The sequence below is a fragment of the Balaenoptera borealis genome (assembly GCF_965194805.1).
Source record: "Balaenoptera borealis genome assembly, chromosome: 7".
Taxonomy (NCBI): domain Eukaryota; kingdom Metazoa; phylum Chordata; class Mammalia; order Artiodactyla; family Balaenopteridae; genus Balaenoptera; species Balaenoptera borealis.
Window position 1 is genome coordinate 123,854,762 of NC_138864.1, and position 25,095 is coordinate 123,879,856.

General features: G+C 41.5%; 1 protein-coding gene across 5 annotated transcripts; it reads right to left on the bottom strand.

The window, feature by feature from the left end:
* Positions 1-2,081: 2,081 nt before the first annotated feature.
* Positions 2,082-24,444, bottom strand: LOC309632031 (GTPase IMAP family member 4-like). Of its 5 annotated transcripts, none has more exons than XM_082399062.1 (4): positions 21,238-24,444; positions 7,412-7,510; positions 6,275-6,328; positions 2,082-3,825 (listed from the first exon to the last, which is right to left on the bottom strand). In XM_082399062.1, the coding sequence occupies exons 1-4, from the start codon at positions 21,341-21,343 to the stop codon at positions 2,900-2,902; spliced, it is 1,185 nt and encodes a 394-aa protein (XP_082255188.1). In that variant the 5' UTR covers positions 21,344-24,444; the 3' UTR covers positions 2,082-2,899. The 5 variants fall into 5 exon arrangements, with proteins under 5 accessions (XP_082255188.1, XP_082255191.1, XP_082255189.1 ...); XM_082399065.1 differs by lacking the exon at positions 21,238-24,444 and adding an exon at positions 18,268-18,288; XM_082399063.1 differs by lacking the exon at positions 21,238-24,444 and adding an exon at positions 11,260-12,778 and having other exon boundaries at positions 7,412-7,511.
* Between the last annotated feature and the right edge of the window lie 651 nt (positions 24,445-25,095).

Below are 25,095 nucleotides of genomic sequence, written 5' to 3' on the forward strand. Positions count from 1 at the left end.
AGAATGAGAAAATAAACAGACCAATGTACATGGAAGAATTAGAGAAAGCTATTAAGGAACCATACCACAAAGTAAGCACCAGGGACAGATTGTTTTGCATGGAAATTCTTCCAAACCTTCAAAGTCCAGATAGTTTCAGTGCTCTTTAAATTGTTGCAGAGCATCGAAAATGAAGAGAAATTTCCTAATTGCTTTTTGAAAACAAATATAACATTGATACTTAAGTCTGATAATGATGGTACAAAAAGATAAAACTGTAGAGCAATATCTCTTGTGACTATCAACACAAAAATACTAAATAAAATATTAGCAAATAGGTGCCAACACCACATTAAGAATGTGATACATCATGGCCAAGAGGGATAGAAAACAGAAATGAAAAATTGGTTCAATATTGGGAAATCTATTCATATCATTCACCATGAAAATTCTCATGGATGATTTTTTAAAAGCCTTCAATGAAATTCAACAGCCATTCATGATTAAAACCCTCAAGAAAATAGTGATTGGGGGATACTTGCTTAACATGATTACACACACACATGCGTGCACACGCACACACACAAATACACGTACTACTGTAGTTCAGCAGCTATCTCACTTACCTAATTGGGAAACACTGAAGGCATATCCAGGAAGAAAGCAAGCATACCCACCCACTACCAATCAACATTATGATGGAGGTTTTGGCAAATGCAATTTGACAAGAGCAATCAATTAGGGGCCTAAGAATAAGTCAAGGAGAAGTGATACACTGTGGTACATCCATAAGATGGAATACTTGTCAGCAATAAAGGAGAACAAGCTCTTGGTACACACAACTTGAATGATTCTCAAAATCATTATGCTAAGTGAATGAAGCCAGTCTCAAAAGGGACTTGGTTTTACTTATCTCTAGATTCTCAGTGTCTCCTATAAAACCTGCCACCAAGTACAAACAACCAATGAATGATAATAAATAGATGAATAGGTATGAACTCCCAAAAGTTGTGAGAGAAGAGAACATGCTTCATTCTTCTATTGTATTAATCACAATGCATAGTATCATTAATCTGTCTGCCTTCTGCCCTGGGAGGCAAAGAGGCAAAACTGCTCTCAGGATATGTCACATGGGCTTCTCATTTCCTAACTGCTACTCAAGAGCAAAACCATTTTCTTTGTCTCATCTACAGCATTAACCCGGAGGCAAAGGTAAGAATAATTGAATGCATTTACACAGAAAATAACCACTGGCGTTAGAATTTTCTTTGTATTAATTCTGTATTTACTTTTTCTTGGGAGGTGTATATGGTTCTTTGGTTAAATATTTGTTAATAGAAGATTGTAATACAATAGCACGTTAAATTCATATCGCCAATGATGAGAACGGTAGAGACAGAGATCGCCCACCTTCTGCAGAGTGAAACCAAATCTCTCTACTCAGAGTGACTACCTCTAAAGGAGTCATGTGCTTCTTTGCACGGGGCTTCTCATATCCTTGAGCCTTTGTTAACTTTTATTAAATGTACAGTCTAAACTCCTTTGTGTTTGGGGGAAATCATGGAGAGACATATGCCCTAGTTTGAGCAAAATGGGTTAGGGCATGGAGAAGATGATTTTAAGGTGACAGAACAAGGAGAGTTGGCGTAGGTCACATATGACCACCAGAACACGTTGGTAGAACATGGAAAAGTGCTTTGGGGAAGGCTAGAAATTATTAGGTGAAGAGTACTCAGTAGAATAGTATAAAAGGGATAGGGACTTAGCTATTTTTATCCATGTATTAAAAAGAATTGTTGCAGCCGGAAAGCCACAAAGGTCTCAGAAACGAAGGTCACGTGTAATTTCTATCAACACACAATGAATGAATCCAAGGGCAATGTAGTCTTTGACTGTCAGAGGTGTTGAGAATGTGGCTCAAACCTTCCAGGGAAAAGGAAAAGGGGAGAAGTCTAGAGGGTAGACCAAGACTACCTCCAAAATCATCTTGAACTTTTACAAAAGACTATAATTCATCCCTGTGCTCTTAGAAGATGTAGTGGTAGTATTTTCCAAAAAACAAAAGCAAAAACAAAAAAAACAGATTCCATTTTGTACAAATATGAGAGAACAGAACAGTTTTATTACAGTAACAATAAGCAAACAATTCAATTGGGTGGGATAGCAGTTAGTTTCACAAGAAAAGGAGAGAACTTGTTATTCAGCAAATTGGTTGGTGTTGGTCAAAGAGTTTCTACAGATACATCTGAATATACCAAACATTGTTCTCTTATCTGTTGAATCTCTATCTTTCACTCTTTCTCACATTTCACATAGTTGAGTTCTGAAAGATCTATCTTCCAGACAACTCTTTGTTCGTCAGTGGGCAGAAGATAAGGAACAATTTGAGTCCTTCCGTAAAATTGTAAGTAAACAAATTTCCAATCATCTACAAAGAATTCTATAAACATCTCCATCTATAAGCTTAACTAATGCAAAGAATTGATCTTTCTCATAAACTATAAGGTTAAGATGATCACTGTGGTCCTGAGGGTAAAATAAGTGAGAGGAAGCCACAGGGGGAGATTACCTACCAATCTAGAAAGAATCTAGAGGAGAAACATTTACTAGGGATAAACAGAGAAAGCTTGGGGTCATCTTCTTTGGTCTCCTGCATTCCTTCTCTCTGTGTCTCTGAGAAAGAATTCACCAGTTAGGGAGCATCAATACATTGTGCTTTGGAGTTTCACAGATTGAGAACTTGTCCCTCCCCTGTTAAATCAATCAAACATATACCAATTGCCAACAGTGAACTTTACTCTCCTGAGTCCTGAGAGTCTGAGAGACAGAAAGATGAGAATGCTCTGACTTATATGGGGCAGGGCCAGCTGAACATATGCAGGAAGTATAGACACATTTTCCTGAAGTTTAATCTTAATGTCTAATCCTCAAACAGAGAGAAAACAAAGGAAACAATATTCAACAAGCCTAAGATGAATTCAACTATCCCGCTCTGATTCTCAACTTCGTCTCTGGCATTTTGCTGCCTTGTAGCACAGAGAGCCTCCCTTTCTGCCAATTCCCTCCTCATGTGCATCACTTGCTTTTGCTGTTCTAGTTCATCCTCCAGCATTCTGATTTTCTCTTCATACTCCTGTCTTATCTGCGCTTTCTGTCTCTCTAGCTCTGCTCTGTAATTTTCTTGCATCACTCGGATTTGTTTCTGAATCTCCTCCTCAGCTTTTTGGTACATGTTGTTCGTGAAGCATCTGCCTTTGCACTCTGCGACCACGCGCTGGACCAGGACCAGCAGCTGCTCCCTCTGGTCCTCCTGCGCAGCTCCTGCCGCCTTGTTGTTGAACACACAGTAGCGATCTCCGAACATGCCCATCAGCTCTTGAATGCCTTTTGGAGCTTCTTTTAAGTAGTCACGGAAATCGATGCCTTCCAAGTCATCTTTCCGGGTGAATAAGAGGATCATGTGTCTCCTAGCTCTCTCTCCAAACATTTTCAGGATCTTTTCCGTGGCTCTGCGGTCTTCCGGCGTGTAACGGCCCAGCGGGATGACGAGGAGCAGAGCATGAGGCCCTGGCGAGGTCAGGGCCATGCAGCGAGCAATCTCCTTGCAAGTGTCAGCATCCTGTACCTCTGTGTCAAAGATGCCAGGTGTATCCACCACGACAACTTCCCTCCCCTTCCAGGTGCTGTTTCCTTTCTTACAGGACCTGGTGATGGATACTGCGGAAAAGCCAGAAGGAAACATTTTCTTTCCGAGGATGCTGTTTCCTGTTGCACTTTTTCCTGCCCCAGTCTTACCCACTAAGACGAGTCTCAGTTGTGAATCTCTGGGCTCTTGGTTTCCAAGCCCTGGCACAACAGGAAATAAAAGTCGTAGCGTTAGAAGGAACTTCAACTGTCTCCCCTGCAAGTCCCCTGCCCACTGGTGCCTTTCTCTGTTGCCTGCTAGGGTCCTCTGCACTCAAGGGATGTCTATAGAGAGCCCTCTGGGCTCGTGCTCCTCTTGCAGTATTTGAGGACCACCCAGGTAATTTTCAGCATCCCCTTGCGCTTCCTACTGTGACCTTGCGTAGGTAAGTAGCCCACAGAGGAGGAAACAAAATGCTTAAGAAGAGAACTCTGAGCTGCTACTGGTAGCTGGTCCTCATAAGATAACATAGGAAGTAACACAAAATTGACGTTGCATATTTTACTTCCCAGGAAAGTTCAAAGTTAATATCAGAGCAGCAGAGCACAGCAACTGAAACCTTAAGTTACAAACCAAATCATCTAATAGCTCTTCCTGTGTTTGTATTCAGCAAGTCTCTGCATATCTCTTTAATGTGCCTATAAGGTCAAAGTCTGCCCGATTTGTTAGGCATAGACCCGGGACCGGTGGGAAGACAACTGGCAATCACGTTTGAGAGGCTGTTTTCCCGAGAAGACAGACCCTGCCAGCCGGCCCTTGAATGTAAGACTGATTCCTGCATGAGGAATCCTGTGTTATAACTACCTATTTCTGCTTTGAGACAATGCATACATTATCCCACTTACAACCTCATAGACACTGTTACAAACCCCAATTAGTTTTCAGGGCTATCATCCCCAAAGCCAAGAGCCAACTAAACGGTTGATGTTTTAGTTTCTCAGGCTAAAAATCTAGGCGTCACCCTTGACTCCTCTCTCTCCCCTTCTTTCCATATCCAACCCATCAGCTGGTTCTCTTGGCTCCAAATCTGTTCGCTTCTCTCTATTTTGAAGATCATCATACTAGCCCAAGTTATATCCCCATCCATGCTTCAGTAGTCTCCTAACTGGTCTCTCTACTTCCGCTTTGGCCCTTTCAGTCTATTCTGTAAAGTGGAATAATCTTTTAAAAATATCAATCAAACAGAAGAGGGAAATTGCAGAACCTCCCACTCTGGCTTCCACAAAATCTGTAGTTCATCCCCATCTCCCACACACTTTATGGTGAAGCTTTTGCTCATCCCTGGGTCCCTAAGGCAGAGTTTCTCACATTTGATAACCAGAATCCTGGGGTGAAAGAAGTAAATTTCCCAAAGCCGAGAACACTGGATACAGGATGGCTAAGATTACCTAAGGAAAAATGTGGATGGGAGTTCAGACTATTATTTAGTTAGCATCACAATGGAAGATGCCAACTATAGGATATTCTGAGGGCATTGGTTGACCTTAGAGACAGGGAGTAGGAAAATCATGGCTGGCGAGAAAAAAAGGCACCAAAGGCCAGTGCCAACACTGCAAAAATTGGCCAATGTTGACAGCAAATGGATGGCAATCTATGATAGATGGCAAACACAGCCATGAATTATTCCCTCTCTGTACTCATGCCTCTTGGGAATGTGGATTTGCAGCTACTCTCATCAAGATGCTGAGTCCGTTTCTCCAACCCTTGAATCTGACTGGGCCATGTGACTTGCTTTGGACAGTAAGGTCGTGAAAACATGATCAAGCAGAGACTCCAGAAGTGCTGACTTATTGTAGTTTGCCTTCTCTTTCTGCTTTTCAGAACCTTACAACTGCCCTGGACTAGCCTACTGGATGAGAGACACAAGGGCCGGTTAGCCCTGTCCCCCTGGTCTGCCCAAGAGCTTGCTGACTGCCAGACATGTCTATGAGGCTAGCCGAGATTATCCAGTTGCATCCTGAACCACCAGCCTACCACACATGCATGAGTGAGTCTGGCTGAGATTAGCCAAGTTGATCCAGACCCAAAGACTGCCCAACTAACCCACAAAACCAAGAGCCAACTAAACGGTTGTTGTTTTAGGCTCCTAAATTGTGTGGTGGTTTGCTAAACCAGCAAAAGCTCAAACGATATAATCAATTTCTATGGATAAGGGAGTAGAGGGAGGGTTATGTGAGGAACGGAGTGATCAGTCTGTTGAATTTGTTGGTTATAGTGAGGCCACCAGCAACAGGGAAATTAGGGACCTGAATGAGGAATTAATTATGCCCATGTTCCTCCTTCCCAATCCTCTCTTGGGCTGAAGAGAGGGGCAGAGAAACAACCAGGGAGGCTACAACCCGCTGTTCTGGTGTGTCCGCGCTGTAGGAAGTAGCACACAAGAAACCTCATCAAGCCCATATCAATCAGGAGATTCTAACTCTCTTCCTCTTAGCTGTTAAGCTACATCACAAGGAGAAGCCGTAGAGGGTCGAGAGAAATGAGAGAGCAGAGTAAATGAAGGGAAAATAAGAAATGTGGTTGAAAATGTTTTGCTCTTGCGCAGATGGGGACTGACTGACAGGACAGGAGAGCCCCGGCCCTCCTCCCCCAAGCCTGGCAGCCTCTCACCGTGGCTGGTCCTGGAGTTGCTGGGGTAATGGGCCGCCATTGTACTTTGAATTCCTGGAAATAAAGAAAAATAACTATGTCATTTCAGGGAAGTGGAGAGTAATTGGAAACTGGAAATGTTATCCTCATGTAACCAACAGTTTCTTTTTTTTTCATAAACTTGCTTGCTACTCAGTTTCTCTTCCTCTATTTCCCAATACTTCTCCATTCTCTGTTTTCAATCTCATTTTCAGATTGTTCATTTTTCTTTACACAAATGTAAGTGCTTCAGGGTCTTCCTTGGCACTGGTTCTGGGTGCCCTTCCCCACTCTATTCAGTGAATGATTGCTTTGAATGCCATTTATATGTAGCCTGCAGCCTAGACCCTTCTCAGAGTTCCAAACTTTTAAATCCCATTCAACTTCTCCAGTTGGCAATTTTATGGGCATCTCACACAGAACTCAGACAAAATGGAACCCTTGACCTCCAGCCCCAGCCTGGTCCCCATTTCAGTAAAGGGCACCACCAAATGGCTCACGCAGAATCTTGGGGTCCCCCACAACGCTTCTTTCCTCACTTGCTCATCAGTCTGGCACCAAATCCTATTGATTTTACTTCCAAAAAATGCAAAATTCTCCGTTTCTCCCCATCTCCATGTTAATCCAACCCACTGTCATTTGATTGCAATGTAATAGGCTCCCAACTGATATTGCCTCTTCAATCCCTTCTCCACTCAATAATCAGATGCCTTTTTAAAACTGAAATTTGATTTTTTTCCCCTTGTTTAAATTCTTTAATGGATTCCTTTTGCTTTTTATTGTTCAAATAGTTGAAAACCCTTGGAATGGTCCAAAAGGCCCTGCATGCTCAATTACTCTCTCTCTCTCTTTCAAAAGGCTTGAACCATACTGGCCTCCTCAATGTCCCCTGAATCCTCTAAACTCCCTCCAGCTCCTAGACCCTTGGGGAATATTTCCCCCTCCCTGGAGCACTCCCACACCCTTCCAATGCCCAACTCATTTCTTCTCAGCCCTGAGGCTTCAGTATTCTGTTATTTCTCCAGAGAGGGCTTCTCCACCCCCATCACCAACCAACAAGTTAGCTCTGGTGTGGAGTTTGTGCTAGCCACACTCCAAGGGATTCTATAGAATACGTACCACAATAGGAAGTTGTTCGTCTGATTTTTTTACTGTCTCCTCGTAGACTGTAAGCTTTGTGATGGTGAACCGTCTGTGTCTTGTGTGCCCCGTTATTCCCTAGGGACAAGCACAATATTGGACAAAGCATGGATCTCAATAAATATTTATTAAATAAATGAATTGATTTTAAAAAATCTCCCTGATTCTTGCCTCCTCTCTGATTGAGCTTTATGTCCAGCCCAATCTGTCTTGTGAAAAAGATGATCATTTCCTTATCTTTTTTTAAATTAATTAATTTATTTTTTGGCTGCATTGGGTCTTCATTGCTGTGCGCGGGCTTTCTCTAGTTGCGGCGAGTGGGGGCTACTCTTCACTGCAGTGTGCGGGCTTCTCATTGCAGGGGCTTCGCTTGTTGCAGAGCACAGGCTCTAGGCACGTGTGCTTCAGTAGTTGTGGCACGTGGGCTCAGTAGTTGTGGCTCATGGGCTCTAGAGCTCAGGCTTTGTAGTGGTGGCACACGGGTTTAGTTGCCCCATGGCCTGTGGGATCTTCTCGGACCAGGGATCGAACCTGTGTCCCCTGCATTGGCAGGCAGATTCTTAACCACTGTGCCACCAGGGAAGTCCCCTATCCTTTCCTTATTAACAACACCTAGCGTCCTTGAAACACGGTAATATGTTTTAAAGGTTTTCTTTCATTGTTACCTACTAATGTTGGGCAACGGAGAAAGCCATTTGAAGAACTCTTAGCAGATCAGATTTTAAGTAGGACAGGCTGAAATGCTAGTTGTTAAAGAAAGGCTATCTGATAGGAAGCCAACAAATACAAATTTCAAACACTGTTAGAAAGACAAGAACTTCTTTTGAAAGTGGATTAGGAATAAGGAGTAGAAAGCAGCTTCTTGTAAACTGGGAGGAGAAATCACAGAATTATTAAAAATCAGCTTTGGTCACAAAGTTGATGTTGGTGATTGATTTTAGGAGAAGGAGTAAGATACCAGAAATAGGAAAATAAAAGGTTTGGGGTGTTTCTTAAACACCATTCTTAAGAACGGTGTTTCCATTCAGTCTGTGGACTTTCTCTTCAGCATTCTTTAATGCTGTTCTCTTTCTCCTAATTCTGATGTAAAACCAGAGGACTGAACTTCTCTCCATACTGACACTGGATGGCTGAATTCTCCTCCTACTGCCTAAGGAAGAAGCATCCATTGATCCCCAGCTTCTCCTGAACTGTAGACAGTAACATGGGTTGGCATCTCCCTCCTCCTATCTCCTAAAAGTTCCCCTTCCCCATCTCTGGGTGAAGCCCACGACGGGACTGTTCCTGAGGAGGCAGGTCCAAAGGGGCAGCTCTGAGCAGATCGTTAACTGGGTAACAGAATCTCTGATCCTAACCATGTGCTGGCTTTGTGACACGGGGCTGCTGACCTGCACCTCTTGCATCTCCTTGTGCTCTTTTCACCACCAGCTCCCCACACAGCTAATTCTGTCTGCTCAGCCAACACAAACCCTGAAAGCTTCAACTTTACTTATAAATTCTATCAATGGTGAAAACAATCATTTATTCCTACAAGTATCCTCTGAGCAGTGACTGCTGAAAGAGTTATCAATTTGTAGGACTCAGCCTTCAAAACAGATTACTGCCTAAAATCAGCAAAGACAGGAGACAGGAACCAATGAGAAATATATTCTGAGAGCAAGTTTGCAGGGAGTTTTAAGATATAGATCCAGAAGAGAAGTCCCCCCTCCACCAAATCACACATTTCCCTCCCTCTCTTCCCACTCCCACAAACACCCCTATTCCCTTACCTAAAAAAAATCTGGGTCCTGCTCCTTTCTCTAACTTTGAAAGCAATGCTAAACCAGGAGGCGACACTAAGCTATCAAGAAGGAAGAGGAGAGAGGAAGTGAGGGGAGGAGCTGTCCAAACTTGCTTATGCAGGAGACCTGCCCACATTATCACCTAGCAGTGCCAGAACTTTCTGCAATGATGAGATTGTTTTGTGTGGTTCAGTATGGTAGCCCTGAGCCACATGGGATACTGAGCTCATGAAATGTGATGAGTGTGATTGAAGAACTGAATTTTTAATTTTATTCCATTTTGATTAATTTAAAGTTAAATAGTCACATCTGCATAGTTGCTACCATATCAGACCACGCAAAGACTCTATTGGGAGGGACGAAATGTGGGTCATGCCGTGAAGTTTGAGAAAAAACTACTGGGTCAAAACCAGGGAGTTGCCGCTCAGAGTGTGGCCAAGATGGTGGAGTAGGAAAACCCTGGGCTCACCTCTCCCTATGGGCACACCAAAATTACAGCTATTTAGAAAGCAATTATGACCTGAAAACTACTAGAAAAGATTCCCCACAACTATAGATATAAAGAAGGAACCACAAGACAGATAGGAAGGGGTATAGTCAAGGCCCACACCACTAAGTAGGTGACACATAAATGGGAAGATAATTGCAATTACAAAGGTTCTCCCCAAGGAGCAAGGGGTCTGGGCCCCACTTCAGGCTCCCCAGCCTGGGGGATCCTGCACCAGAAAGACAAGCCACCAAAATATCTGACTTGTATGGCCAGAGGGGCTTGCACATGGGAGAGCAAGAAGGCTCTGGGAAACAGAGACCCCATTTTTAAAGGGCACTGGCAAAATCTCCATGCTCTGAGACCCAGCATAGAAGCAGTGATTTGAAAGGAGCCTGGGGCAGACTCACTGGCTGATCCTGGAGAGCCTCCCAGAGAGGCAGGAGGCAAGGAGGACTCCCCTAGTGACATAGACTCTGGCAGCAGCTGTTTTGGGGAGTTCGTTGTATGACAAGGACACCTGCCATAGAATGGAGTCTTCTCCATTCTTGGAGACTTCCCTCTAGCCTATTCTTGCCAGGGGCTTACCTGCTCACCAGCCAATTGGCACCAGTCCCAGAGCCTCCCAAGCCAAACAGCCAGCCATGAGAGCACTCAATGCCACTCACCCGGAAACTGGCACCCACCCTGCACACTCTGGACCCTGCAGGCAGCCACCCCAAACCTGGACCCACCCACCAGTGGGCCAGCACTAGCCCTGGAACACCACAGGTCCCACAGCCAGCTGCACCGAATCCCAGCCCCACCCAGCAGCAGGCCAGCAGCCAGAGCACAAGCCAGGGCCTGGCAGCCAACTGGGCCAGAAAAACCTACAAAGAATACTCTACCCAGCAAGGCTCTCGTTCAGATTTCATGGAGAGATCAAAAGCTTTACAGACAAGTAAAAGGTAAAAGAGTTCAGCACCACCAAACCAGCTTTATAACAAATGTCAAAGGAACTTCTCTAGGCGAACAAGAAAAAGCCACCAGTGGAAACCAGAAAATTACAAAACAGAAAAAGCTCATTGGTAAAGGCAAACATAAAGGTGAGAAATCATCTACATACAAAGCTAGTAGGAAGGTTAAAAGAGAAGAGCAGTAAAATAATTTATATCCACAATAAGCACTTAAGGGACACACAAAGCAATTAGATGTAAAATATGATATCAAAAACAGTAATGAGAGGAGGAGAGTACAAAAGCAGGGATTTAAAAATGCATTTGAAATTAAGATATCAGCAACTTAAAACAATCATATATATATACACCTCATGGCAACCACAAACCAAATATCTATTATAGATACACAGACACACACACACACAAACACACACACACACACACACACACACACAAGGAAAAAGGAAAAGAGAAAAAAGAAAAAGGAATCCAAACATAACACTAAAGATAGTGATCAAATCACAAGAGAAGAGACAAAAGAAAAAGAAATTTATAAAAACACCTACAAAAACAACCCACAAACAATTAACCAAATGGCAATCAGAACATACATATCAATAATTAAACGTAAATGGACTCAATGCTCCCATCAAAAGACACAGAGTGGCTGAATGGATACAAAAACAAGACCCATATATATACTGTCTACAAGAGACTCATGTCAGATCTAAGGACACACACCAGCTGAAAGTGAGGGGTTGGAGTCCCTCCCATCAGGAAGCTTGCACAAGCCTCTTAGATAGCCTCATCCACCAAAAACCAGACAACAGAAGCAAGAAGAACTATAATCCTGCAGCCTGGGAACGAAAACCACAATCACAGAAAGAGAGATAAAATGAAAAGGCAGAGGACTATGTCCCAGATGAAGGAACAAGATAAAACCCCAGAAAAACAATTAAATGAAGTGGAGATTGGCAACTTTCCAGAAAAAGAATTCAGAATAATGATAGTGAAGATGATCAAGGACCTCAGAAAAAGAATGGAGGCAAGGATTGAGAAGATGCAAGAAATGTTTAACAAAGACTTACAAGAACTAAAGAACAAACAAACAGAGATGAACAATACAATAACTGAAATGAAAAATACACTAGAAGGAATCAATAGCAGAATAAATGAGGCACAACGGATAAATGACCTGGAAGACAAAATGGTGGAAATCATTGCTGCAGAACAAAATAAAGAAAAAAGAAAGAAAAGAAATGAAGACGGCCTAAGAGACCTCTGGACTAATATTAAATGTGCCAACATTCGCATTACTGGGGCCCCAGAAGGAGAAGACACAGAGAAAGGATCCGAGAACATATTTGAAGAGATTATAATGGAAAAGTTCCTTAACATGGGAAAGGAAATAGCCAGCCAAATCCAGGAAGCACAGAGAGTCCCAGGCAGGATGAACACAAGGAGAAACATGCAGAGACCCATAGTCACCAAACTGACAAAAATTAAAGACAAAGAAAAATTATTAAAAGCAACAAGGGAAAAATGACATATAACATACAAGGGAACTCCCATAAGGTTAACAGCTGATTTCTCAGCAGAAACTCTGCAAGCCAGAAAGGAGTGCCACCATATATTTAAAGTGATGAATGGGAAGAAACTATAACCAAGAATACTCTACCCAGCGAGGATCTCATTCAGATTTGAAGGAGAAATCAGAAAGTTTACAGACAAGCAAAAGCTAAGAGAATTCAGCACCACCAAACCAGCTCTACAGCAAATGCTAAAGGAACTTCTCTAAGTGGGAAACACAAGAGAAGAAAAGGACCTACAAAAACAAACCGAAAACAATTAAGAAAATGGTAATAGGAACATACGTATTGATAATTACCTTAAATGTGAATGGATTAAATGCTCCAAGCAAAAGACACAGACTGGATAAATGGATACAAAACAAGACCCCTATATATGCTGTCTACAAGAGACCCACTTCAGACCTAGGGACACATACAGACAGAAAGTGAGGGGATGGAGAAAGATACTCCATGCGAATGGAAATCAAAAGAAAGCTGGAGTAGCAATACTCATATCAGATAAAATAGACTTTGAAATAAAGTATGTTACAAGAGACAAGGAAGGACACTACACAATGATCAAGGCATCAATCCAAGAAGATATAACAATTATAAATATGTATGCACCCAACATAGGAGCACCTCAATACATAAGGCAAATGCTAACAGCTATAAAAGAGATAATTGACAGTAACACAATAATAGTGGGGGACTTTAACACCCCACTTACACCAATGGACAGATCACCCAAACAGAAAATTAATAAGGAAACACAAGCTTTAAATGACAAAATAGACCAGATAGATTTAATTGACATTTCTAGGACATTCCATCCGAAAACAGCAGATTACACTTTCTTCGCAAGTGCACATGGAAACTTCTCCAGGATAGATCACATCTTGGGTCACATATGAAGTCTCAGTAAATTTAAGAAAACTGAAATTGTGTCAAGCATCTTTTCCGACCACAACACTATGAAATTAGAAATAAATTACAGGAAAAAAAGAAACGTAAAAGTCTCCAAACACATGGAGACTAAACAGTATGCTACTAAATAACCAAGGGATCACTGAAGAAAACAAAGAGGAAATGAAAAAATACCTAGAGACAAATGACAATGCAAACATGACAATCCAAAACCTATGGGATTCAGCAAAAACAGTTCTAAGAGGGAAGTTTCTAGCAATACAGTCCTACTTCAAGAAACAAGAAAAATATCAAATAAACAATCTAACCTTACACCTAAAGGAACTACAGAAAGAAGAACAAACAAAACCCAAAGTTAGTAGAAGGAAGGAAATCATAAAGATCAGAGCAGAAATAAATGAAACAGAAAGAAAGAAAACAGTAGCAAAGATCAATGAAACTAAAACCTGGTCTTTGAGAAGATAAACAAAATTTATAAACCTTTAGCAGGACTCATCAAGAAAAAGAGGGAGGGGACTCAATCAATAAAATTAGAAATGAAAAAGGAGAAGTTACAACAGACACCGCAGAAATACAAAAGATTACGAAGGATTATAAGAGACGACTATGAACAACAATATATGCCAATAAAATGAACAACAGACAAGAAATGGAAAAATTCCTAGAAAGGTACAATCTCCAAAGACTGAACCAGGAAGAAATAGAAAATATGAACAGACCAATAACTAGTAATGGAACTGAATGAGTTATTAAACGACTCCCAACAAACAAAAGTCCAGGACCAGGCAGCTTCACAAGTGAATTCTACCAAACGTTTATGAAAGAGTTATCAGCTCTCCTTCTCAACTGTTTCAAAAAACTGCAGAGGGAGGAACACCCCCAAACTCATTCTATGAGGCCAGCATCACTCTGATACCAAAACCAGACAAAGATATCACAAAACAGAAAACTACAGGCCAATATCACTGATGAAAATAGATGCAAAAATCCTCAACAAAATATTAGCAAACCAAATCTAACAATACATTAAAAGGATCATACACCATGATCAAGTGGGATCTATCCAAGGATGCGAGAATTTTTCAACATCTGCAAATCAATCAGTGTGATATACCACATTAACAAACTGAAGAATACAAATCATATGATCATTTCAATAGATGCAGAAAAAGCTTTCGATAAAATTCAACATCCATTCATAATAAAAACTCTCCAGGAAGTGGACATAGAGGGAACATACTTCAACATAATAAAGGCCATCTATGACAAACCCACAGCTAACATCATACTCAACAGTGAAAAGCTGAAAGCATTTCCTCTACGATCAGGAACAAGACAAAGATGCCCACCTTCACCACTTTTATTCAACATAATTTTGGAAGTCCTAGCCACAGGAATCAGAGAAGAAAAAGAAATAAAAGGAATCCAAATCAGACAGGAAGAAGTAAAACTGTCACTGTTTGAAGATGACATGATACCATACATAGAAAATCTTAAAGACGCCACCAGAAAACTATTAGAGCTCATCAATGAATTCAGTAAAATTGCAGGATACAAAATTAATACACAGAAATCTGTTGCATTTCTATACACTAACAATGAACTATCAAAAAGAGAAATTGAGTATATGTATAACTGATTCACTTTGTTATAAAGCAGAAGCTAACACACCATTGTAAGGCAATTATACTTCAATAAAGATGTTTAAAAAAAAAAAAAGAGAGAAATTGAGAACACAATCCCATTTACCGTTGCATCAAAAAGAATGAAATACCTAGGAATAAATCTACCTAAGGAGGGAAAATACCTGTACTCTGAAAACTATAAGACACTGATGAAAGAAATTAAAGATGACACAAACAGAATGAAAGATAATACTGTGTTCTTGGATTGGAAGAATTAAGATTGTTAAAATGACGGTACTACCCAAGGCAATCTACAGATTCAATGCAATCCCTATCAAAATGTCAATGGCATTTTTTACAGAACTAGAACAAATAATTTTAAAATTTGTATGGAAACACAAAACACCCAGAGAAGTGAAAACAATCTTTTTAAAAAATTCCTTTATTTATTTCTCTTTATTTATTTTTGGCTGCGTTGGGTCTTTGTTGCTGTGTGCGGGCTTTCTCTAGTTGCAGCGAGCGGGGTCTACGCCCCATGTCCCCTGCCTTGGCAGACGGATTCTTAACCACTGCACCACCAGGGAAGTCCAGCCAAAACAATCTTGAGAAAGACGGACAGTTCTGGAGGAATTACACTCCTTGACTTCAAACTATACTATTTAAAAAGCTACAGTAGTGAAAACAATATGGTACTGGCACTAAAACAGACACATAGATTAATGAAGCAGAACAGAGAGCCCAGAAATAAACCCATGCACATATGGTCAAAGGAGGCAAGAATATACAATGGGGAAAAGACATTCTCTTCAATAAGTGGTGCTAGGAAACTTAAACAGCTACATGTAAAAGAGTGACATTAGGACATTTTCTAACACCATATCCAAAAAGAAACTCAAATTGGGTTAAAGACCTAAATGTAAGACTGGATACCATATAACCCCTAGAGGAAGACATAAGCAGAACACTCTTGACAGAAATCGCAGCTATATTTTTTTTTGCATCTGTCTCCTAAAGCAGAGGAAATAGTATAAAAGCAAAAATAAGCAGATGGGACCTAATTAAACTTCAAAGCTTTTGCACAGCAAAGGAAACCATCAACAAAACAAAAACACAACCTAGAGAATGGGAGAAAATATTTGCAAATGATATGACACATAAGGGGTTAATATTCAAAATATAGAAGCAGCTCATACAACTCAACATCAAAAAGAAACAACTTGATTTAAAAATAGGCAGAAGACCTGAATACACAGTTTCCCAAAGCAGACAAACAGATAGCCAACAGGCACATGAGAAGATGCTCAACATTGTTAATCATCAGGGAAATGCAAATCAAAACCACAATGAGATATCACCTCATATCTGTCAGAATGGCTGCCATCAAAAAGAATACAAATTACAAAAGTTGGTGAAGATGTGGAGAAAAGGGACCCCTCCTGCACTGCTGGTGGCAATGTAACTTGGTGCAGCCATTGTGGAAAACAATATGGAGGCTCCTCAATACTAAAAATAGAAGTACCATGTGACCCCACAATTCCACTCCTGGGTATATATCTGAAAAAACAAAACAAAAACAAAAACACTAATTCGAAAAGATACATGCACCCCGATGTTCATGGCAGCATTATCTACAATTGTAGAGACATGAAAGCTATCTAAGTGTCCATCGACAGATGAATGGATTAAGAAAATGTGGTATATATATATATATATATATATATATATACACACAATGCAATAGTACTGAGCCATACAAAGAAAGAAAATTTGCCATTTGCAAGAACATGGATGGACTTGGAGGGTATTATGCAAGTGAAATAAGTCAGAGAGAGAAAGACAAATACTGTGTAATATCACTTATATGTGGACTCTAAAAAATACAACAAACTAGTGAATAGAACAAAAAAGAAGCAGACTCACAGATACAGAGAACAAACTCTTGGTTACCAGTGGGGAGAGGGAAGGGAGAGGGGCAATATAGAGGTAGGGGACTAAAAGGTACAAACTAGTAGGTATAAAATGAGCTACAAGGATATATTGTACAAAACAGGGACTGTAGCCAATATTTTATAATAACTATAAATGGAGTATAACCGTTACATATTGGGAATCACTATATTGTACACCTGTAACTTATATAATAGTGTCCACTAACTATACTTCAATTAAAAGAAAACACAATGAGATATGAACTCACACCTGTTAGGATGACTACATCAAAAAGCCAAGAAATAACAAGTGTTGTGAGGATGTGGAGAAAAGGGAACCTCATGCATGTCGGTAGGAATATAAATTGGTGCAGCCACTGTGGAAAACCGAACGGAGGTTCCTCAAAAAAATTAAAAATAGAACTTCATATGATCCAGCCATCTCACATCTGGGTATTTATCCAAAGAAAATGAAAATACTAACTAGTAGAGATATCTGCACCCCATGTTCATTGCAGCATTATTTACAATAGTCAAGATATGGAGACAACCTAGGTGTCCACTGATGGATGGAAGGATAAAGGAGATACACACACACACACAAATAGTATTCAGCCATAAGAAAGAAGGAAATCATGCCATTTGTGACAACATGGATAGATCTCAGGGCATTATGCTAAGTGAAATTAATCAGACAGAAAGACAAATACTGTACAAACTCAGTTATATGTGGAATCTAGACAAAACAAAAGCCAGGCTCATAGATACAGAGAACAGCATGGTGGTTGCGAGAGGCGGGGGCTGAGGGTGGAAGTGGGAGAAATGGGTGAAAGGGATCAAAAGGTAAAAATAAATAAATAAGTAAATAAGTAAATAAATAAATTAATTAAATGAATACTCGTTGCAACATGTATATACATATATAAGCTCATTACAGGCTCATATATAAGCTCACACATATAAGTCAATACTAAGCTTAGAAATACTGTTTAATTGATTATTGAATCTACTGAAAAAAATGCATGAATTTTATTTTATGCAACTTAAAATTCAATAAAGCTGAAAACTCCTGCCATTTAGGTAAAATTGGATGCGAGTAGGAGAGCCAGTTGTGGTAGACTGATTGTAAAACTGGCCCCAAGTTGTCACACTACCTTGTCTCCAGGCCCTTTAACACTATGAATTTGGTTCTCTTCCCATGCAGAGTTGGAACCTATTTTTGCACCTCCTGAAGCTCAAAACCTCTAAGGCTTTGCAGTTTTATTTTCAACAGTTTCTGCTCTTTTATGCATTTCCTCGTTTTGCTTCATAATTTGACGCCCTTTTTCAACCCATGCACTCCCTTCTTACGCATGTAAAATATCTGTACCACTTTACTAGAAATTCTATGGTAAAGAGACCAGGGGATGATTTTCACACACATCACAGCACAACCCAGGGAAGTCTGTGGTTCACCCATTTCTCAGAATCTTCTCACAATAACAGGAAAGGCTGTTATAAATTCATCTGTGCATAGCACTGCCTCCCTGCCTCAGCCACAACCCTTTCCTGCCTCATCACCTTCACCTTTGGTCTTACCTGTCACACATAGCTGTGGTCGCTTCACAGGACAGAAAGGTTAGGATGCAAGGTCCACTTCTCCTCCTCTACGTGGCATGATGCCCTCACAATGGACTCAGACCTGGAGAGGAGGCCTGATTAAGGACCCTCACAGCTCGGTCTTGAGCTGAGGAAAAGAATGAGTGCAATCAGTGGACGCAGGTTGTTCTGCTTTTCTATGCCTTTTAGAATCCTGACAGTGGTGCTTTAAAAGCCTAAACTTTATATAGAAAACTTAACAAGTCAATTTTTTATCATTGCCTGTTTTGAAGTAATAGCAACTTGAAATTTGTATTAGAATTTCTCTATTTCCAAGTTGTAAATGGTCACAAGTAATTCTGTGTAAATATAAATATGTAAATATCACACATTCTCTCTCATTACATTTTACTTCTATTTAACGGGAGATCAGGGATTTCAGTGTCCAGATAGCAAACTGGCTATATGCCAAGCATTCTGGAAAATGGACTGACATCAATTATAGACCACAGACGTTCTCTTTCTGCAAACCCTAATAAAAACCAGGGTGCCATAGACAATTAGGAGTATAAGTATCAGAGACAAGAGGTTTCAACAGATTTCCAGAAGGGTGCATTGGAGCAGACATCCACAGCCAACATGGCCCCAGAGAGGCTGTGGCTGAGGTGGCCGCGGATGATGACGGAGCACCTTGGGGAGGTGGGCTTCAGAAATTTCAGCTCCAAGGGGAGGGGGCTGTAGGGCTGAAAGCAGGGGATTCATGGAAGAAGTGAGTATGAGACACATGATCCAGTCATCTCCTCACTTCCCCCTCATTCGGAACCTCACACTTCAAGGTCTCTCTTCCCGAGTGGGTAATTGAAGCAATCTCCCCTAAAGATTAGAGCATCTCCAGAGAAAAACCTCTGCATTCTGGCATTTTGGGTTCCCTCTACATAACAGCCGGTCCTGCGGTCACCTCAGGTGAAGCCTGCAGTCGGCACCCTCACTCAGATGTGGAACTTCCAGGTTTTCTAATGATTTATTCCAAACTACGAAAAGGCAGTCAGGGAGAGCTGCTGTTTGACGAAAAACTGCAATATGAAAGACAGATGAAAGAGACAAAGATAAACAGCAAAAATAACCCCAACGGGAGCCATACACGCAGGAAACAAAACCAGGAAAAGACTAACCAAACATAAAAATAAACTTCTCTTTCAGATATCTAGATTATTAATCCTCCCACTGAAATCAACTAAAAATACTGAAAAATATTACATACATTTTCTTAAAAGCGTAGGTGAGCAGGCAAGAAAATAACCTTTCTCAGACACGGAACTAAGTGAAGGTGGGCAAGTGGAGTACAGCAGCTAGCTGTCACCCTGAGGATATTTCACCAGCCCTGGAGAATTTAAAGTCTGCTTCTCAAAACCACATTGACAACAAAGACTGAGAGGTTTTGCTACCAGCACAACCTCACTAAGAGAATTTGTAAAGAATGTACTTGAGGCAAGAGGAAAGTAATCACAGATAGTAAATCAGAGGTTGAAAAGAAAGAAGAAAGAAAGAAAGAAAGAAAGAAAGAAAGAAGGAAAGAAAGAAAGAAAGAAAAAGAAAGAAAGAAAGGAAGAAAGAAAAGAAAGGAAGAAGGAAGGAAGGAAGGAGAGAAAGAAAGAAGGAAAGAAAGAACAAAGGAAAGAAAGAAGGAAAGAAAAAATAGAAAGGAAGAAAGAAGGAAGGAAAGACAAAGAAAGGGAGAGAAGATAATGGTAATAACTTCCAGGGCTTAAAAAGGAAAAAAATAAGAAAATAAAAATACACAACAATAATGCATAGATGGGGTGGAAGGTGGGAATGGAGTTTAAATGTTCTATAGTAATTTGTTGTATAAGAGGAAGATTAAAATATAGATTCCCTTTAGACTTTGTTAAGAATATGTGTTGTATGAGGAATATAGCCAATATTTTGTATTAACTGTAAATGGCATGTAACCTTTAAAAATGGTATAAAAAATTTAAAAATTTTGAAAAAGGAATATGTGCTGTGGCCACTAAGAAAATTAGGAAGAGTGTATATAATTTCCAACTGAGTAGAAAAAAAAATAGAATGTGAAAAGAAGAACCAAATAATCCAAATTAAGGCACAAGGAAGAAAGAAAAACAAACTATGAAACTGGTTGGACAAGTAGAAAGCAAAAAATAAAATAATACAAATGCATCCAAATAGATCATAAATTACAACTATGATAAGTACACCAAAGATTTCCGATAAAAAATAAGTATTGTTTGGAGTGGATTGCAAAGGAAATCCAAATCTAAAACATGAAACTTGAGATAGGTTGAAAGCAGAAGTAGAGGCAAATACAGCAATCCAATTCTAAACAAACAAGAACAAAATATCGAATAAAATAGAATTTGCATTCAGTGTTTCTTGCGAGCCTATTATGTGCCAAGCACTGTTTTAGGCAATTGGGTATATTAGCAAATAATAGCAGGTAAAGATCCTTGCCCTCCGGATCTTTCAGTGTTCCTTGAAGGGACAGAAAAGAAACAAAAAATGAATAGTGTGTGAATTATAGAATAATTATAGGAGACGTTCACTTACGTAAGAAAAAAAAATCAGGGAGCGTGGTAAAGAGGACCAAGAGTGAGAAGGCAGGTTAAACTTCAACAGTGTGGAAAGGGAATACCTATAAAGTCCTATCCCGCAACGTGGCAACTTGTTGATTGCAAATCTCAGAGAATGCAACCCAATCTAGGAAGAGTTTTAGATAATTGAGACGCTTTTAAACAAGAAGAAAGAACTTTGAGAACAATTGCCTTGGGTATTCCATTTTTTATATTTGTTTATAAATATAGATGAGACTGATGTTTAAAAATATAAGTTGGTTTGCAACGTCCTCGGGATCTTCCCAGGTGTCATCTGAAACCCGACGGTGAGGCAGACCACTCCGGGTGGGCAGCTGGCAGGTTTAATAAGCAAGGAACTTACAAAGCTTGTCCTGAGCGGCCACGAGGAGAATAGCTTTCCACCCGTGTCTGCCAGAATCGTCAACCTTTATCCAGAGGCCTTCAGTGGGTTCGGTCCCGTATAGCATCCAGATAGTGTCAATTTCTACTCAAGGCTGTATCCTTGCGGAGGCTTCTGGGAGTGGGGAGACCAGGCAGAATGCACATTCCAAGGACAGCGGAGTAGGTGGGGAGCCCCCAACTGCGTGGGTCCAGTTCTTAGGTCCAACTCTCAAGCCCCGTGACCCGCTCTCGCGATCTCACAGGCTCTCGTCTCGCGCACCGCGCCCTGGTGGTCAGCAAGGGCTTTCGCTAGCGCGGAGGTGGCTCCTTTGGTAGCTCCCTGGCTGCACTGGTGGCAGATGTCACAGCAACAATACAGTCACATGCAAGAGAAAACGCAGGTTAAGACAATGATTCCCAAAATCAATGACCAACTTTCTCTACCAAGAACCCTATGATCCGAGCCACTGATTTACTAGGTCCCCAGGTAGAGGGGTCAGATCCCTCAGGGTGTTCACTTGTGCCCTCATGTGACTTAATAAAGACGATACATTAACAGTCTCAGCAGTAGGAACACACTGCATTCTGTTTGGACAATGGCACGGGTGCTTCCTTGCCAGGCAGGGATCATGTCCAAGGCCATTCTAGTTTGGAGGGCAGCTTTTCTCTTTAGAGAAATGTCAGCGTTCAGTAAGGACAGGCTTTGTTGGCTACCATTCAAGACTTGCTGGGTGAACTTATCAAGGGCTTCTATGTCTGTATACCTTCCAGAAAGGATGCAATTTTGCCTCTATATTCAACAAATTACCATTCCAATGAACTTTTGGTTGTTCGTGGATTATATACGCAGCACTTTACAAATGATTGCTGTGTCTCAAACATGCCTCCTTTGACCTTGGGGCTCATTTCTCAACATCTCTGGAACCCCTTCTGCTGGAGTCATCTTTGAACTTAAAAGCCACAGTGGAAAACAAGTCTCTGATTTGTAGCTTCCTTTTCTTTTCAAACAGAAGCATGCTTTCAAGTTTGGTCATTGACCCTGTTCACCAGATAGAGAATCTGGCACAAAGTAAATCCATTCTCCATAGGTCAAGTTGTGATCTCTAAGAATGGTCAGAACTTTGGCCACAGTCATACCATTAACTTGCTGTGACAGTCTCCTATTCATAGCAGTGAGCTTTACTGCCTGTCCTCTCCTTAGCCACAAGGACGGGGAGACTCCATGGCACAGACTTTTAGCTGGTCGAGGCTCCGCTCTGATTGACCGTGAGAAAATAAGGCTCAGGGCTCTTAGGGACGCTTCCCCCCCTTCAGATGTTGCAGGCCCTACTCCACCCCTTTGAATCTTTTGACTCTGTGGGATGTACACATAAATACCCCTCTGGGAATGTGGTCATGTCAAATTTCTTCCCATAATCTGCACGAGCAGAGCGCTTCCCTGGACTCCTGCTACACCACTCACGGGAAGCACGCAGCGCCACTCGTACAGGAAGAGGGTTGGCAAGATCTTGGCGTTCTTCTCTAGAGTGATCTCCTCCATAGCAAAGAAGGTGATCTATGGCTAAGCCTGTGATTAAATAAGACAGGCTTCACAAAGAAGGGAGGGCAAAGAAGGAAGACATTTATTCTTGTCTCCTACTGGCCCATCAAACTGGGCCCATTAGTGCCTCATGAAGGAAATCTTGGATAGCTTCTGCCTTAAGCGCAAACCCTCTCCAGTCTCTGTGAGTCCCATTTGTGTAATTACAACATCCAACCCAATAATCAAACTCGGAATTCCATTGCAGGGTAAAGCCTCTCCTTCCCCTGGCTTGTGCCTGCTTCCGCCGAAGGACCAGCAGTGTGCACAGGGCTTCTTCCATCTCTCCCCACCCTGCCCTTCGCCTCCTCCTCCTCCCGTCACTCGCCTTGGTTGTGACTCCTCGTGGGTTGGAGGAGAAGAGGAAAAACCATTGAAGACAAGTCAGGTGTAATCTGGCTTTGGGGGATGGAGGCGCACTTCGTGGCTCTTTTCCTCACGGGGCCCCATTAATGACTGTTCAGAGAGTCTCCCTGGAAATCTGCAATTACAAGTCCAACTGATGGCCACTATCTCCCCTCCAGCTGGTCACTTCGACTCCAGTTCCGGGCACAGTTGCGATCCCTGGTGGACTTCCGGGCAAGTCCCCTTCAAGCTGGCTTTGGCTGGCTCCCTCCTGTGTGGCCCACGTTTGGTTTATGGGGAGCACATACTTTTGCCGCACAGTCAGTGAAAGTTGTGGTTGCTTCCAATCAGCCTCCTCAGTCTTTACCCCCTGGCGCATAGCAACGTCCTTTCGTATTATATTTCCCACAGGAGCACCCGGCTCCAAAGCTAAACTCCAGAGGACACAGGTCATGTCCTCCCAGGAATCGCTCACCATACACCACTCATGTCCTCTGGCAGCATCAAAGCCCAAGGGGCCACCTTACTTGCTGTGAGGTGAGAGGGAACCGTCGTCCTATTGGGCAGGGCACACAAGTGGAGCCCTGGTGGAGCCTCCCTTATTAAATCACATGGTTACACAGAGATCCCCCTCTTCACCAGGGAGCTAATTACTCTCGAGATGAAGCCCAAGAATTTGCCAGTCCTGAAGCTTGTTGTCCTTATGATCTGAATGTCCTCTTTTAAAAAGCCCTTTCCTCTTGACCTCTTCAAACACCTACCGAATCAGTTGAAGAGCTAAACCTCACCTAACTGGTTTCTAGCTCCTTCCTTGGCAGGTCCTGCCCAGATCTTCTAGTGTATGAGTTTGGAATGTGGGGGTGTTGGCAATACTGAGGACTCAGCTGAAATTCACATTTATGTTCATATCCTGCCACATTCACCCCAGGCCTCTCACATAACCTTCAGTCCAAAATTTCAATGTAGGACGTTGACATTGGACCCGCCCTTTGACGTCTGCTACTCAGCTTGTCACAGACCTAATTGAGTACTGTCACTCCTGAGTCTACCCCGATGATCTTATCTGCAGACCCTAACTTTCCTGTTTCTGAAGAGAAGCATGATTAATCATTCCAGGCACCCACATGGACACATCCTATACATCCTTCATAGGAGATTTCAAGCCCTGAATTCTTCCTCAAGTCTTCTCCTATGAATCCTACTTTCATTCCCCAATTATGGGTCATGGCTCTCACATATTTCAACAATAGGAATAATGCACACAATAAATGCTGGAATTTCCAGAGACCTCAGAACTCAGAACCACCTTCAGAGAAAACTGGGATGTAAGGATTGTGAAGATAATTGAGCAGGCAAGAATTCCTTCGACGCAGGAGAAGATAATGTCGATGATTTTTATTTGATTTACTCATTTCTCCTCTGGGCATGACTTACCTTCCAAAGTGGAATATAAGTTGCATCTTCCATAGGCCCTAACATATGCCTAGATACACACAAGTTAATTGAATTCATAATGCTTCTGCAAGTTGCTGAGAGAAAATATCATTTAAATGGTCCTTAAATGAAAGGTGTCAGGACAGTGCATGAATAGTTCGCTCTCTAGAGACAATAGTGCACTGATGAATCACTCACAAGGAACTACCTCTAAATATAAGAATTGTGTTATCGGGAATAGCAGTTTGGACTAGCGGTGTTATGTCACAACATATATTGTGAATGTTTTCTCACAATGGGCTTTTCTTCCATGCTGTCTTTACTCCATTCGTGATATTTGTGACGACCCTTAGCATGAGCAGGTATTTGGGATCCTATTTTCTCCAGATTTGATCTCGAATCCCTGCCTCCCTAAATTTCACCAGTGCAGTAAATACTCTCAGTCACATTCACAGGCAAAGCAAAGGACAGCTGTAAAAA